At 38.9% G+C, this 16,249-nt stretch overlaps 1 protein-coding gene across 1 annotated transcript in view; it reads right to left on the minus strand.

The window, feature by feature from the left end:
• The window catches only part of TMEM241 (transmembrane protein 241), a gene marked incomplete at both ends in the record, with an annotated part of 65,002 nt that overhangs the window by 36,884 nt on the left and 11,869 nt on the right, over positions 1-16,249 (minus strand). The window contains 8 exons of the mRNA XM_010011913.1: positions 1,772-1,841; positions 3,095-3,129; positions 8,782-8,817; positions 9,800-9,845; positions 11,738-11,786; positions 12,606-12,657; positions 14,103-14,128; positions 15,521-15,598. Coding sequence (XP_010010215.1) covers positions 1,772-1,841; positions 3,095-3,129; positions 8,782-8,817; positions 9,800-9,845; positions 11,738-11,786; positions 12,606-12,657; positions 14,103-14,128; positions 15,521-15,598 — 392 coding nt within the window. The remainder of the gene's footprint in view (positions 1-1,771; positions 1,842-3,094; positions 3,130-8,781; positions 8,818-9,799; positions 9,846-11,737; positions 11,787-12,605; positions 12,658-14,102; positions 14,129-15,520; positions 15,599-16,249) is intronic.

The raw sequence follows: 16,249 nt of genomic DNA on the forward strand, positions 1-16,249 counted from the left end.
GTGGAAGATGGTGGCTCCCCAGATCAGAAGTTCCATGCTGGGCTCCAGCAACTCAGCCAAGTGCTGTTCCCTGCTTAGTACCTGTGGCAAAGTTGTGTCTCAGCCACATCAGTAGAGTAGGGTAAGACAACTGCCCAGGAGTAGGAGGTACTAGGGTTTCTTACCCTGAGCCATAACATGAAACCCCAAAAGACTACCCACTGTGCCTGAAGCCCAGAAAAGAGATGCTGCTTTGGTGATAAAAGATAGGCTCAAACTCAAACCCTCCTTGTTGCAGAGGATGAAGTGCTGAGCAGTAGAGCATTCCACTCAGAAACCTGTGCAGTCAATGAAACAGCATTGCCCTAACTTTTGAAAGTCCTTTAACTGGCTTAAGTTTGTTCCACATCTTCTGGCCTGCTGAGAAGGGCTTTTAGTCAGAATGACATGAAGCTGTTTAGTGTTATTCAAAGATAAAAGGTGAAACAGCTAATTGCAATACCTGAAATATTGATGTCACAACACCAGTTTATTTCATTAAATAAACGGAACACTCTGCACCTTACTACTGCTTTAGACATTCTGCACAAGCAGTAGATTTAGCTGCATCAGTTACACTTACTATACACTGTATAAGTTTTCCTCCAAATCCTTTATGTCTATGAAGACACTACATTACAAGATGTAGGAAAGCAACTGAGATGTTTGTTTCTCTGTCTAACTATTCCCTTCCACTTGGTATAGTGCACAGGGCTATCTACTATAAATGTACTGAAGCCAGGGCAATGGAAACAGAAGTGGGAGGCTACAACAGTGGTAAAACTCTAACAAAGTGAAAAAGAAAAATATCAGGGCTAGAGAGATACCCATTAGTGCCTGCAGTTAAGCCTTACCTTCAAGAGGAAATAGATTTCATCTACCTACCATGGAACTATTTATTCATTAATACCTAACTGCAAGTTATTTGTAGTGTTGATAGTCCACCCTTGAAAAAAGCCATGTTTGTACAAAAAGATGTGTACATAGAGAAATTATTTAACAATCATTTTTAATGTCCACTTTTAATGAAAAATCCTGGTACAAGCAAGAAAATCCCTAACAATCAGGAAATATTTCTGCCATGAGTTTGCATTAAAATATTTTTCCCCTCTAAAAAGAAAATACTTCCATTTGGCAAAAGACTGGAATAAATAACTTTTTTTTTTTTTTTATTTTTTGGGTGATAATTAAGAACTACAGGAATCATGTTTACATTGTGCTGTGAGAATTACACTATGGGTCGGTGAACTTTTGCTACTCAGAATAAAGGAACGCTTGTTAACGCTTTTCCCTTTTACCCCAAAAAAGCATTCTGCCAAATAACAAGATGTACAGGCAAATAAATCCATGTACACCCATATACTGCTGAAGACTAATACTTTGTAATCTCTGCAAACAGCAAGTTTTACAACGGCTAATCCCACTTGAGAAGCATTTAAGAGATGTTATGTATCAAAGCTTTGCTACATGAGGTAAAAGTTATTTCATTGGTGACTGGAAATTCCCTTGGTCAGAATGCACTCACTCAAATAAACAAATATACTTCCAGCCCATTTGGATCTCAGGCCTTCAAATGCATATCCGCAGATACGCAGAGATACATGTTCTCTGCAGTTCTACTGGCTTATGCCAGCAGAAACTAGCATAACTCAGGTTTTGCATGCTCTGAAATTTTTAACTGAGAGTCAAGGTTGGAAGTAAATAGGATCTCTTAGTGTGAAAACATTCACACGTCCTGTTATAGAGAATTTACCTGGCGCAGCAGCTGCTATGAAACCTGTAGAAGTACAGGAATGGAAAGTCCAAGGCACTGAAGAGATCACCTGAGGGACAAAGCAATATACTCAGTGGAACACAGGGAGAAAATATTACCCACTGATACAAGCAGGGGAACAGCAATTACATGAACATTACTAGTTTAACATTCCTTTAAGCCTTTACAGCTGGCTGACTTTTCATTTAGGATGCTTTCCACATTTCTAGTGTGCTTAATGATTTCTCTCTGACCTTGATTCTAACCAGTTCCTGCCTTTGGTTGAAAAAGGGGAAAGGGGTACATGACAGTATTCTTTGCTCATATACTGAGGATCCTGCTTAAGCAACAGTCGCCAGTGGATAGACATGCATCATAACCACTTATTTTATTACAGAGCTCATGACAGTTCCTACTGAAAACAGGAAACAGAGACATATGTTGGCTGCTTCCCTCTCTGGCATTTGAACCCTGTCACACAAAGCTAGTTGGGAGGTTTAAAAAAGTTATCCCAGATCCAACTAGAACTCTTGAGTACTTATACTTCCAGGAACTTGGGCCCTGATTGCTCTTATTAGCAACAATTCCCAGGAATTTTCCAGCCTTCAGGCTTTACAGATTTGGAGGAAGTTCCATCTTTCCTTTTTTGCAATGCAGGACAATTTTGCTTGATGTGTCTACCCTGGGGGGGAAATGCCTATATACACAATATGCACCACTAAGCAAAAGGGAGAACTTTTGTTTATTTAGATGTTTCTTCCTTTGTTTTCTGACTGAGCAAATGTCTAGTGAAAGAAACAAACGATCATCTTTAACCTTCTAACTATTAAAACATCAGTATGATAGGAATATTAGCCACCACCAAATATTCAATTTCTCCATTGTTAGCCTTTTGATCTTTTGCTACTTCAAATCCTGCCATGGGCTCAAGTGATGGGATATAACTTATGAAAACAACAAAGTTAAATCTCTGCACAGCACTGAGGGCAATGTAGAGAAGAAAACTGTATGGACTGCTGGGAGACTGCTCTGTAAAGGACATGTTCACCTAGGGAATCATTATTCCTTACCATGCACCACCCCAAAACCTATCTTTGTTGTCTGTCCCGCACTGCTTCTTTGCAAAATGCAGCTAAGAAAGGTATTAGCAAATATGCAAATTACACAGTGTTATATACCCTCCTCTCCTCTTCCTACAGGATATAATATTATTGGTCGTATTCCTGTTGAATTCCAGGGCTCTAGAGCCTGGCCTCTAAAAACATGCATGGAAAGGAAAGGCAATATGGAAACCTAATAAAGGAACAACTCTATGCACTTTACCTGCTGGATGGGATGCAGAGGCCAACAGCACCACACTGAAAAAATAAGATTATAAAAAAAAAAAAATTAATTTGCTACTACAGAATTTATGACATGGCCTGAACATTATAAATATAAGTCTTGTGTGTGTTTGTTCATAATGAAACTTACTCCAGGTAAGTAGAATAACTGAGGCATAAGTATCAGTTAAAAAAAAAATCTCTGGGGTCACCTATTACAGTCTCTCACCTGAGAAATGACTATCACCAATATTTAACCAAGTCCTCTATGGCTCTGCCTCAAAAACACAGGTGTCAGAAACTGCCCAGCATGGAGATTCCACTCCTCTCTGGGTAACTTGTCTCAGGGCAACTCTACTCTCCTAGCAAAGAAGTTTTTCCTGATGTCCCATTTTTAAACCACCAAAGCTGCAATTTATGATTCATGAAATATATGTTCCATACCATCTGCTACTTCTTAGAAAAGTTCGGCTCCGTCATCAATGTAACTCCCTTTCAAGAAGATGTAGGCAGTTGTTAGATTGTACCTTGGCCTCCACTTTGCCAGTCTCAACAAGACCAGCTCCTTCAAACACTCTTTGGAGCAGGCCATGTGCTCTAGCTCCCTAACAATGTCACTAGCCCTGTGCTAGATTTTCGGTTTCTCAGCATCTTTTTTGAACTGGGAGGCCCAAAACTGAATAGAGTATTCCAGCTATGACCCCAGCAATGCTCATAATAACTTCTCTCGATCTATGGCCACACTCCTTCTAACATAGCCCAATACATGGTTTGCCTTAATTTGCTATGAGCATGTACTACTGCCCTATGTAGATCTCAGTATTCGCTGTTACCCCCAAGTCCTTTTCAACAGACCTGCTGCTCAGTGACAACACTGAGCCAGAATCTATACAGAACTGTCTCGAATCCTCTCTGTCCAAAGATTCACAACAAACAGTTCCAATTCCTCAGTTTCTTTGTAAAGAGAGAAAAAGAAGTGAAGGTCTATTGCTTTTGACTGAATAAAAAAAAAAAAAAAAAAAAGAGAAAAAAGAAAACTGGCAGGGCAAGTGGAACTGTATCAGCAGTGATGAGAACTATGACTGAGACGTGTTTCTCCACTTTTGCTTTTTGCATTATTAGTTTTTGAACAAAAAAACAGTGAGATTGGGAAATGCTCAGAGAGAAACTTCCTTCTGCAGCCAAGAGGAATTGATAACCCTTCCAGACATCCCATGCTTCAATCCAAAGAAAACACAGGAGAAAAAACCTTCTTTGTGAAGTGTGGGGCAGGTTAAAGCAAATGGGTTAGATGGCACTGAAGTTGTACTGTAGCTCTGCTCCAAACAACATCAGTAGAAAAGACACAATGATGTTATAAAACCATATTAGGGATTCAGAGGTTTCCAGCAGAACAGCCTGGACATCAGGCTGCAGCAAAACCAATATCGCTCGGCTGGATTTCTCTGCTCCTCTCTTTTCCCCCTGTACTCAATACTGAGGGCTGGGTCACCTGTGGTTTTCTTTCTGGCTAAAAAGAGGTTTCGTCAGCAAGAACAGCAATTTATGCCTGCAAAGCTGCCCTTCCCTATTGCAGAAAACCTACTGCAGCTTTTTAATTTACAAAAGTGACAGATTAGAAGCTCTTCCAGAAACCACATGGAGTTTGGCTGCATAGAATAGAGCTTTCACCTCACACCTTTGTCAGTGCCCTTTGTTCATCATTTGAAACTCTCCTGCTATACATTTTTGTTTTCTCCTCACCACAACTTTCTCAATAAATATCAGACAGTGACGGATATGGGGATATACTGAAATTTTCTTCCAGGTTTTCTACAAGAAGTAACATATCTGTACCTGCCTCAGTACAGGAAAACGCCTGAGATGAGCTGTGACCCACTTCTAAGACACATCATGTATCCCTCAACATGCCAGGTAAAATTACTACTCCTTCCCCTCATGCTGCCCCTTGCCAGCTAGCTAGGGGGAAGAAATCTGGCTTCCTCCTTGATAAAAGTAGGGGTCTGGAAAGGAATAAAAGAAAATGCAAGACTACTGGAAAACCCACTAGGAAGTAGAACGCTAATGCAGAAGTTGGAATACAGGGAAATGCAATACTGCAGCAAAGAAAAGGCGGTGGGAACAAGACCAGAGGATTAGACAGAGGTTCTTGAAGTATATTTGACCTCTTCCTCCCCTTCCCTGCCCCACATGTTTAAACACAAGGGAGACAGATGAACAGCATGGGGTTGGGCGCTGAGAAGCAACATCATCACCCCTCCCTTCTCTGTATAGCACAGCTCTGCTCTCCCTTTTACACTTGCTCCTGGTCTGGCTTCCTTTTTAAAAGCCATTGAACAATCATGCTATAAGTGATGAAGTGAGAAGAACGCCACACTTTCAACATAAGCAAATATTTCTTCAGATTGGTTTGGTTCTGGAAAGTTCCTGTTCATGTACATTTGCTTATGACGCTCTACCCTCCCAAACTGTTCCAGATGTTAAAACAAGAAACAGTACACGGCGTGTAGGGAAGACTTGGCTAATTCCAGCTCCGCTTCTGGCAGTGTCCAACAGAGCCAATACAGTTAGTGTTTCTTTTTAATCTGAATATATAATTTTTTAATCTAACATATTGGTACATTCTAACATCCAGTAGCTTGGCGCAGAACTTTTAATCTACTCTATCCAGGCAGTCTCTACATAGAGTACCACTGTGCTTCCGTACCGAACAGAAACGCTTTGAACAGATGCTATTATAACAAACCTATATATTTTCCTGTATTCTCCTATTTATTAGGAAAAATTTTCTTCACCAAAAGGGTTGTCAAGCACTGGAACAGGCTGCCCAGAGTAGTGGATGAGTCACCACCCCTGGAGGTATTTAAAAGACGCGTAGATGTGACGCTTAAGGACACAGTTTAGCGGTGGACTTGGCAGTCCTAGGTTAATGGTTAGACTTGATCTTAACGGTCTTTTCCAATCTAAATGATTCTATAATTCTACGATTCTAAACACAATCTGGCTTTTTTCTTTTCCCTGTACAGCCATATTTCAGCTGTCTAACCTAGGTTAGAAATAAGGTGCTATAAAGGCCATTGATACCCATATTAAGAGGAGAAAGTTGCACTGATACCACACTAGCAAGTTCCTTCATAAATCATAGAATCATGCTTGTACAGACCTGACTACCAGTACACATTAGACTGTCCTGTTCTGGAGGTGGAACTTGGTATCCCGTCATGGCCAAAACAGCCCTTGAAAGCCCTGAGCAGAGGAAGCAGCATGTACCTGCCTGCTAAGTCATAAAATTTAATGCTGGGCACCCTCCGACAGATAGGCATGTTTACAGTAATTCTGACCCAGAGGAGTTAGCACTCATTCAGAGAACGTTCAGAGTAAAATACTCTCTATTCAGTGCGAGTCAAAAATATTTTTGACTGTTTTCCACAGAAATTAAGCTTGTGCAATAAAGCTGTGTGTACACATACATTCACAGCTCTGCAGAGCTCTCAAACACGCTGACCAGCTTCATCCAAATTTGGGAAGTGGCAGTATTTCCAAGCTAACTACATGCCCAGAGGTCTCACAGAGGGACAAACCCTGCCAGTGCCTTCTGCAGCAGAAAGATTTCAGGCCTGTTAGACACTGGAGGAGCTTCACCATAGTGGCACATCATGGAGGTTGCAAACAAGGACAAAGCTTTTACCAAATTTCATGCCCTCTCAAACATCATCAGCTATTAGGACAAAACAAAACTCTGAAAGAAATCAGATGTCACTTATTCCATTGCCCATGGCACTATTTGTTTTCCCTAGACAAGATCCAAATGCTATGGACTAAGAGCTCCTCTAATACATAGAAGTATATACAGAAATACATCTATAGATACATACACATACCCAAGCCAAACAAATACATATCCTGCCTTCTACCTCCTCTAAGCCATCTGTTTTCCAGCTATTGCTTTGCACCATCATCTTAGAAGCTACACTGACCTTCAAGCCCCTTAATGATAAAAATGTTTGTAAGCTTTGATAACACATTTTTGCTTTTAAGCAGATGCTAAAAAAAGCCATCTTCCAATTTGCACAATTCCATTGTTGGTTTTTTGTTTTTAAAATACATATCCCTGTGCCTCACAGTTCCTTAACAAGAAATTTCTCTCTTTCAAAAGCCTCTAAATCAATAACCACACTTGCCATGTAATGTGGAACTCCTGCTCTCTGCTGGACACAACTTCACGGACACGGGCTACTACCAACTAATAGAGCAGGAAACCAGCCCTAACTTTTCAATCAAAGCTGCAAAATTAAGACCTTTAGTGAAAATATGAATGTAAAGGTTCAGGCCCTGTTTTAAACTAAAATGACCACTGAGAGCCATAGCCAGGCAGGTGCCAAATGAAAAATCAATTGATTTTACTGCTTGTTTCATGATTCAACATGAAACAAATAGCTACAGATCATTCAAAACTTCATGGGTTATTTTTGCACACAGCAACATATTTGCAAGTTCCATGACTAATTCTTCAGAACAGTTTCAGCAAACATAACTACCTTCTTTGAGTAAAATTGATTTGCTTTCATTTCATAGTAGATGGAAAACAACAACCGACTTAAACAAGAGCCTACTTCAAGCAAACTGGTATTCAGATACTGTCAACACATGGAACCTGGTGAATAGACACTGGAATCATACAAATGCAAAATCAGAGGCCTGCATGATTTGATTGAACCAAGACAGATGGAGATACACAGTATTATCATGTTGATACTCAGAAGGTAAATGCGAATTGAATGAAGTAACTGTCCTACACTGGTGTCCCTGCTGTGTTCCTTTAACATGATCAGACAAGAGCACACATCCATCCAATCAAATGGCAAACACAAAATCACTTTCGTTATGCTTATTCCCAGCCTCTGTTCTCTCTCTCATTCTTTTTGACTATCATCTCCTAGAACTTACTATCTGTACTCCATAGTGTTCCCATACAACTTTAGCTACCATTGCAAGAAAAGAAGTCAACATATACAAGATGTGATTATGGATGGAGGAGACTCTTAATAAAGACTCACAAAAATCCAGCAGAAGCCAATGCACACCAAATGTTCTGGCTTATATGGCTCTTTGAGGAAAGACTGACTCTTTTTTATATATAAAAAACCCACAGGGAAGTCTGGTCAGTGACTCAGGCTCTTTCACTAACTACAAAATAACAAGCCATTTTTGTATCTCCAAATCAGAAAACCAACTGAAAGTCTGAATTACTCAATCCCACTAACAGCACTTTGAACAATCACTTACTGCTCATGTTCTTTGCACGTTTTACTTTGTATACAATCACTCCCTCTCCTTCTGGCAATTTTGTACAATTTTTATTTTCTGAAGTGGGGTATTGCCAAGGAGTTACTCTGTAAATATTATTACTGGAAGTGATTGATCACTTGTGTACATGGTGATTAAAAAATTCATAATTAACACCTCGTTACCTCCCCAGGTGTATACTGGCATGTGCACCTATAACCTGAGCCAAAATAATTCAGCTGCTAAACTGTTCAGCTTAGCACTTTCTTTCAGTGAATATCCTGCTAAATACATACATTTAAGTAGTGGTAGCTATGTGTATTGTAAACAAGCCATAGTTGAAAAGGAAAACACATACCACATAAAACCAGCTATGGTGTATCAAAGACTTATTCATTTTACCTGAATACATAGTTGATGTACTGTTGGTCCAGATCACTGGGAGAGGAAAGAAAGAAAAAAAGGAGTTCTTTTAGTAACGCAGTTCATTTGGTGTAAGAGATCAGTATATTAAATAGTATTATAATACTGTAGTATTACATTAGATAATATTACATGACACATTATAATTAGGTAATACTAACATATCATATACATTGTAACAATAAACTATTTACATTGTATTAGCAATATATGAATTGTATTACTTGACACATTAATTACATATTAATTTACACATCATTTGCACATTGTTTCTATTGTTACTATGTCACTGGGAGTCTCATTTAAAGTGAAGATAAAGTGAGACTGACTAAAATTCAGACCTTTTAATCAGAGATGGAAAATGGTCTTGAAACAAATGAGCTTATCCATATTTTATACACATTTGTGTATTATGTACACATGCAGTGGTAACATACCCATCTCCTTTTATGCAGACAACTGCAGATGACAGACACTGTAAACATGTAATGTCACCTGCTTTCAAAACTATTGTCTTGCTGCTTATCTAACATGCACACGGGATTAGTGTAGGGTTTTTAAGGTACTCAGCCATTCCAGTCCTGTGGGAAGTCACCAGCTGCTAAACGCTTTTGAGACTGTGTGGCAAAGGGAGATACTGACAGATTCAAACCATGCAGCTTTCAAGGCTGACACAAACTAACATTTCCTTTTAATGCCTGTGCCAGTAACTAGGGGTTGTTCTTCCAGAAGTGAGTCATCACCCTTTGATAACACTGTTTAAAACTAATTCAGTGTTTGAGTTAGGCATACGACTATCAATAACCACATGCTATTGTTACCAACAATAAATAAGGCTCCTCTTGCAAGAGAACTCATTAATGATTAACCAAGAGTGGCTCAGCTCACACTGATAACACAAAGATTCCTACAGTTTACTGGACTGCTACACAGATGTGTCTCTAACCCTCTTTGATAACAATCTCTTTCTTTTTAAAAGAACATGAAAACACATTACCTTAAAGAGCTAGGTTTCCACAACTTGTGAAATACTTTGTAAGCCCCTGTAATTGAAAAGATACGTGTAACTGCTGTAACATGCAATCACTGACAAACCATTCTTGTTTGGCCATGATACTGGCATATGCGGAACCCCCCTAAATTACAGTCTAGAAACATGGAACAAAGGATACCTAAACCATGAGTAAAACGAACCTATCTCTTCAAATTAATGGTTTTCGAAGCATTATAATCTCTGAGTACTATCGTGATATACGTTTCTTCTAGTTCTGAAGAAAACTCTCAGCTCTGTGCGCGTATATGAATACATACAGAAAAGTGTCACAGAGCGGTTTCTTCAGCCCACACCATTTCTGGGTACATTCTTGACCTACCCACCTTTGGTTAGCTCCCATTTCTATACTGGGAAAAGCCTTAGCACTCGAGAAAGGAACAATACGGCTTCAAGCTCTGATGGTTTTTTTTCAGACCCCTTCTTCAAGGCTTTGTTTGTTTGTTTGTTTGTTTATTCACAAAGAAAAACAGAAAACGAAAAGCAAATTCAGTAGAACACTATGTAATAGATGTCCTCAATTGTGTCCGTTAGACAAGCTGAAGGGTAGAACACATGTCCTGTCTCTAATGCTCTGTCTTGATTAACTGTGCAATGAATTAATTCGTTTACCCTTTCTTGCAGCATCTTTATTCTGTGTCAGTTGATAGGAAATCTAATTACACAAAACCCCCCAATGGCTGTATCAACAACTTCCTCTCCAAAACAAGAGAAATGGAAATAAGCTATATTTTGAGCATAAACATTATGTTGGCACTTCCTACATGCTTCAAGCACACAGAAGGGGCCTCCTGAAGACTCTCTAAGCAGTTTTCCACCTCCATGGCCTAGCACTGTTTTACAAATGAGACCTTTTGGCTTTGAGAAAACAATAACATCACTTGTTACAGCAAACAAGTATTTGAAGTGAAAAATTCTTAGCTTTTTGTTTTATCTAAGAGCAACTGTTTACATATAACATTTCCTAAAGGAAAAGAAAAAAAAAAACCAACAAAACCCCCCCTATTTCTTATTTGTATGTTAACAACATTTTAGAATGAGATCTCTAGACCTCCCTAGACACGAATACATATAAATACATTACCTATGCCCTGAAAAATTTACAGTATGAATAGACAGAATAAAGAAGGAATCTTCTCTAATTTGCAGACAAGACTTAACATATGAATGAGTCACTCACTAAGTCTATAGGACAGCTAAGAACCAAACAGAAGTCCCTTATTATCCAGCCTAATGCTCCAAAAGACACAAATCTCCTAGTTAAAAATTACTACTCTTGTTTTCTTCAGATTTTCTGGGTCTGTCTGTTTCTAGCTTTTCAGGGAAGAATTATCCAAATCAATGTTTAGTCTGAAATAGACAAAAGAAAACCTGACAGGTTATGCAACTCATTGTTAAAATTTTTTTAAAATGCACATGATTGCATAAAAAAATCCCAACATTTCAACATCCTTCCTCTGGGAGCATAATCCATGGTATTTTAGAATAGTTCTGTCAGTTTTTAAATAAAATAAGTGTGTGCAATAAAGCTCCAACTACAAGTTCTTGCTTGGGTTTTTCTTTTTTCATGTTTCTTCTCCCCTCAGAAAGAAGCGTCTCTTAGTAGGCAACTATCAAAAACTCCCAGAAAAGCTCTGTGCTTATTAAAATTGTATGTACATTTTCTCATTCAATGTTAACTGACTGCAGTATTGAGTTTATTTTGTTGTTGTTTTCAACGTAAAAGATATAAAAGGAATGCACTTTCTTATATTTACTGAGTTTCTTCATCCTTTCCAAGTGTGTCTTACATCAAGAACTTTAATTATCAGTAACTTTATAATAAAGCTGATTTCTCCAACACATTCAGTCTTTCTAATTCCTTTTCTGAAAGAAATCACTTACCAACACAGATCAAGTGAATTAGGGCCCATAAATAACCATTCGGATCAAACTGCAATAGAGAACATCTACATAAATAAAAGCACATTCCTGTAAACATACTTATTGCTATTTCCCTGCAGTCAGCTTCACAAAGCAAGTACAGTGAGTGGGAGCTATGCTACAAAGAGAGAAAAGATGGCAAAAGGCTAGGAAGACTAAATTTTTTCCTGTCCCACTTAAGAAATGTGGCATACTCCTGCTATCCAGGCTCTGAGCTAGTCTTGGTGAAAACAGCCCTATTTCTTTCAGAGATGTACACCATTTTAAACAAACTGGGTATATAGATCTCAGTCTGTTCAGTCTTGTCCTGGCAGTCAGGGAGGGACAAGAGGATCATAGGAGCATCACTAAGGTTTTTCTTCTCCTCTCCTTTTCCTTCTCAGCCCATACGGCAGCTTAACAATCTCTCTCCCTGAGGCTCCAACTAACCACAGAGTATCCAAAAGAGTGCTTTACACAGATACCAGTCTCTGAGCAGCGTAGGCCCTCCTCATCAATGGGGAAAAATAAACATTTTTGAGAGGAATTCACCTGACATTGTATGTGCAATTAATTCAAACCTAAGTCATTAGCTCTAAGCCCTATAAGAAGTTAAACCATGGTTTCCCCAGCGATCATCTTCACCAATGAGTTGTATGTCTGCTCAGAGGTTTCATCATGATGCAATCACATTAATACTAGCAAGACTACAACACAGCAGTAGGCAACATTTTCAGATCCTTCACAAGAATCCCACCCCAGCTTACAAGTTAAAGCTACATCCCTCATACACTAACAAGATGAGAAACATCAAGGTCTAACTTGAGCTGCTTTACAAAGCAGAGCTCACCTGTGTGTCACATAAAGGAAGGCACACTGCTGCTACCAGGAGGAACAGCACACTGTGGGGAAAAAATAAACAGGACCAAACTCTTGTAACCTGGATTTGTACTCTCAGCAAAGTATAGGCAATTCCACTCAATTTTACACTGACATTTCATTTGTTTAATTTTTATTCCATATTTTAAAAGTAATTTCTGCCACCAAAATTAAGTTTTACATCATTCACTCTTCTAACTCATACAGCAAACTTGTGTGAAAAGCAGCATAAATCAACTCAGCAGTGATGAAAACAAGCTTTTTGGCAGAGAATATTATTCTTCATTTGCCATCTGGCTTCCTTAGGTTGCTTCAGAAAGCCAAAATCAACAAATTTCTGGCTGTGAACAGCTACCCAAAAGTTTTTTCATTAAGGTGAATTGCCTATTACAGTAACTCCAGTACAGGTGACTCCATTAAAAGTTACGATGCAACTCCACAACACAGAACAAACTGGGAGTGAGTAGGATTACACTACAAATGGATTAAGGACAGTACCAGTCCTCCTCTAGTCCTCTGACTCAGAGTAAGTAAATTCTTAACCTGGGACTGAGTAAGTATTTCTACAAGCTACACTGAATACTCTGATGTGGAATTTCTGTGGACTGCTACTTTTACTAATAACAAACATTTGCTTTTGCAGCTTATTTTCCTGCTCTCCAGGGGCATGGGAAAATACAGAATAAAGATGATAAAAAACGTGGCATCCTTGAGAATAATCCAGTGGTGAAAACAGGGCCACGATAAGTCATATAACGGAAACAACCGGAAGAAATTAGGAAGATGGTGCCTCTAAGTACACTAAATAGTAACCCAACATTATCCACTCTAAGTACAGCCAGAAGATTACAGAATGCGCAGGACAGCAAATATGCATTCTTCAAGGGCATGAGGGGAGGGCAGAATGAAACTTCTAATACATGACTGGCTGACTTCCCTTTGTCCCATTCTATCTCCTTTTTGAAGCCAAAACAACTAGGGCCAATGAGGGCTGGTAGCTTGTGTACTTTTATATGAATGATTCTAGCAGAACTAGATATCACTTACTTTTTCTTTCTCAGGAGAGGCATTTTTAGTTATTTTCTATCACATTAATTATCTTTGTCTTGCTGTTTAAGATTACCCAGTGGAACGCCAAGCCTGGTTTCCATCTCCTTTCCAAAAACATTCCTACAAGCACGGCTTTGTTATTCAGGAAGACTGGCCTCCTGGCTTTTTATTTTTACAAGGAGAAAAAATAGGTATCTATTTAAGCAGTGGTTAAAAAAAAATAAAAAAGAAAAAGAAAAAGTAAAGGAAAATGCATTTTTAAACTATTTAATTATTCCAATGTTGCAATTTAGGCTCACCGCCCACGGGAATGTGCCTTTCATTCTTCATTGTTTTGGTGTGCCATTATCTGAAGCAAATACAGAAGCTGGAGCTGAAACAAGTCTGAATCTGAACCTGAGCAGTTTTAAAAGCTTACCTACAGACTTTCAGATGAGAGGTCTGCTGTAAAAAAGAAAGTATGAACAAAAAATTAAAATTTAAAAATAAAAATGGTGAAATAATGTTTTCGTCTTCCAAAACCCGGAAAATGATGACAGCTGATCTAACTGCACCAAACACATTAAAAATCCTGTGAGCAACATTCAACAGTGCATTACATTTGAGTGCTGCTTGGCAAATTTAATTTGAAAAGAAGAACCAGGATTACAGATTAGCCTACTTCAACTTGATTTATATTTTCAGATTACTTACCAGCAGGTAAACCTAAAATCAGACATGACTTTACACTTGGTCCTCAAACTTAACTTGAATTATACCAAAATTGTATATTTTACGTACTCTAATATTGAGTATTCTTCATTTATTAGGTACAACCACAGGTCTAAACTCCTGAGAGTTTCCCAGTCCTTTGGACCAAAATTATTTCCCAGAAGCTTCCTAGCACAATCTGTGTTTGCATTATCCTTGTCCATAGTGCTTTTGTTTTCAAAAAGAGGAGTCATAAGCATGTAAGCTAGAAGGAAAATACGAAACACTTTGTCAGGGATAATAATCAGAGGACAATGACATACAGACATGCCAAGGTACACACTACTATGTCCCTTAGGCATAACCTTAGTGACCTCTTCAGTTTGTTAGAAGTAGCAACCATGGGCCATTTATTTGTCTTTCATATACACAACAGATGTAATGAATGGAAGATCCCTTCCACAGCAAGCCAGAGGCCACTGCAGAAATGACTTTGTGATTAATGACGTCTCAGAGCTACCTCACACAGCAGCTCTCTGGTCAATTAGAAAAGCATTTCATAGCCTAAAAAACAGAAGGATTCCCACTGCAGTTTGTGAGAAAGAAACCCAGCTCTTACTACAGTGTGCAGGAATTATTCTCGTAATTTTAAAACAGATTTAAGACTTGGGACAGATTCTGAAGCATTCAAAAATCCAGAAATGCACTGTTATTCCTGCATTTCATGTGGAGATGTGATCTATCTATAATCATACAACACACTAGATATATTATACTGGTTAGATCTAAGGACCCAGGTGTCCTCCCTTGCAGCTCAAACAGAGAATCTTATGTGGAGCATGAAAGAGAGGCGATATTGATTTTCAAAAGGGCAAAACAAGCAGAACCAAGACAGACTTAAAAATGCAGATCAAACTGGTAATATGCATTTGCAGAGTTTGATCAACTAAAGAGGAAAAGAAAACATCAAAAGGAATACTTGCCAAGACCAAAGCACTCTCTGGGTCTCATTAATGACTAGCTATCACTGCACGACTAGAAAAGCATATAGCGCTAATGCCCATATTAAAAGAAATCAGGTGTGTTGTTATATGGCACTTATATCACAGGGGGTACCTTGAATGTGCCAATTAATAGATCAGTTACCTCTTTCTGCACAAACTTCTGGAACCCATAGGTTATAACTTCTGCCGCGTTGTGGACAGTGAGGAACACCGGGATTGGCTGCCATTGGGAGAGAAGAAAAATGCCCAAATCAACCCACAACAGCCACACACACAGTAATAGGCACTCCTCTAAGGGACAGCTGTCCCACATGCTTGTAGTTTTCATGTTTGTTTTGATTTTTTGAGCTGTAAACCCACACCACATCTCCTAAAAGGGACTTAGACCCATTCCAATCACTATTACATGGCACAGGCATCTTTAAACGCAGACCCTGCTTGCTGCTTCTCCCACTTCTGAATGGTCAGTCAGTCTGTTTGTATGCAACTACCTCGGTGAAATTTGCTCTAGGTTTCTGCCTCTAGTTTTGCTTCTCTGTTCAAATATCTGCAGCCTCCACAGTAAATGGTTCTCATTAGTTTTCCTATCTCTGTCAACTGCTCCTAAGAATACAGTGTGACTCCTAGCAACAGAATTATGGGCAAGATGATTTTAGGTGATTGCTTTCAGTTACTGCTAAGGAGAGCTGCCCAAAATCAGGGTAGAAATATAATAGTTCATACACAAGTGATGTCGAAATTCTACCCACTGAGGTATCTGGACATCATCCCAACATGAAATCATTAAGAAACAAACCCCAATGATAACAATAATGAATCAAACACCCATTGCCCCAGGCAAACCCAACCAGAATTACTGGTTCATAATACT

Source organism: Nestor notabilis, unplaced genomic scaffold, assembly GCF_000696875.1.
Source record: "Nestor notabilis isolate BGI_N333 unplaced genomic scaffold, ASM69687v1 scaffold17540, whole genome shotgun sequence".
In the NCBI taxonomy this organism is placed as follows: domain Eukaryota; kingdom Metazoa; phylum Chordata; class Aves; order Psittaciformes; family Psittacidae; genus Nestor; species Nestor notabilis.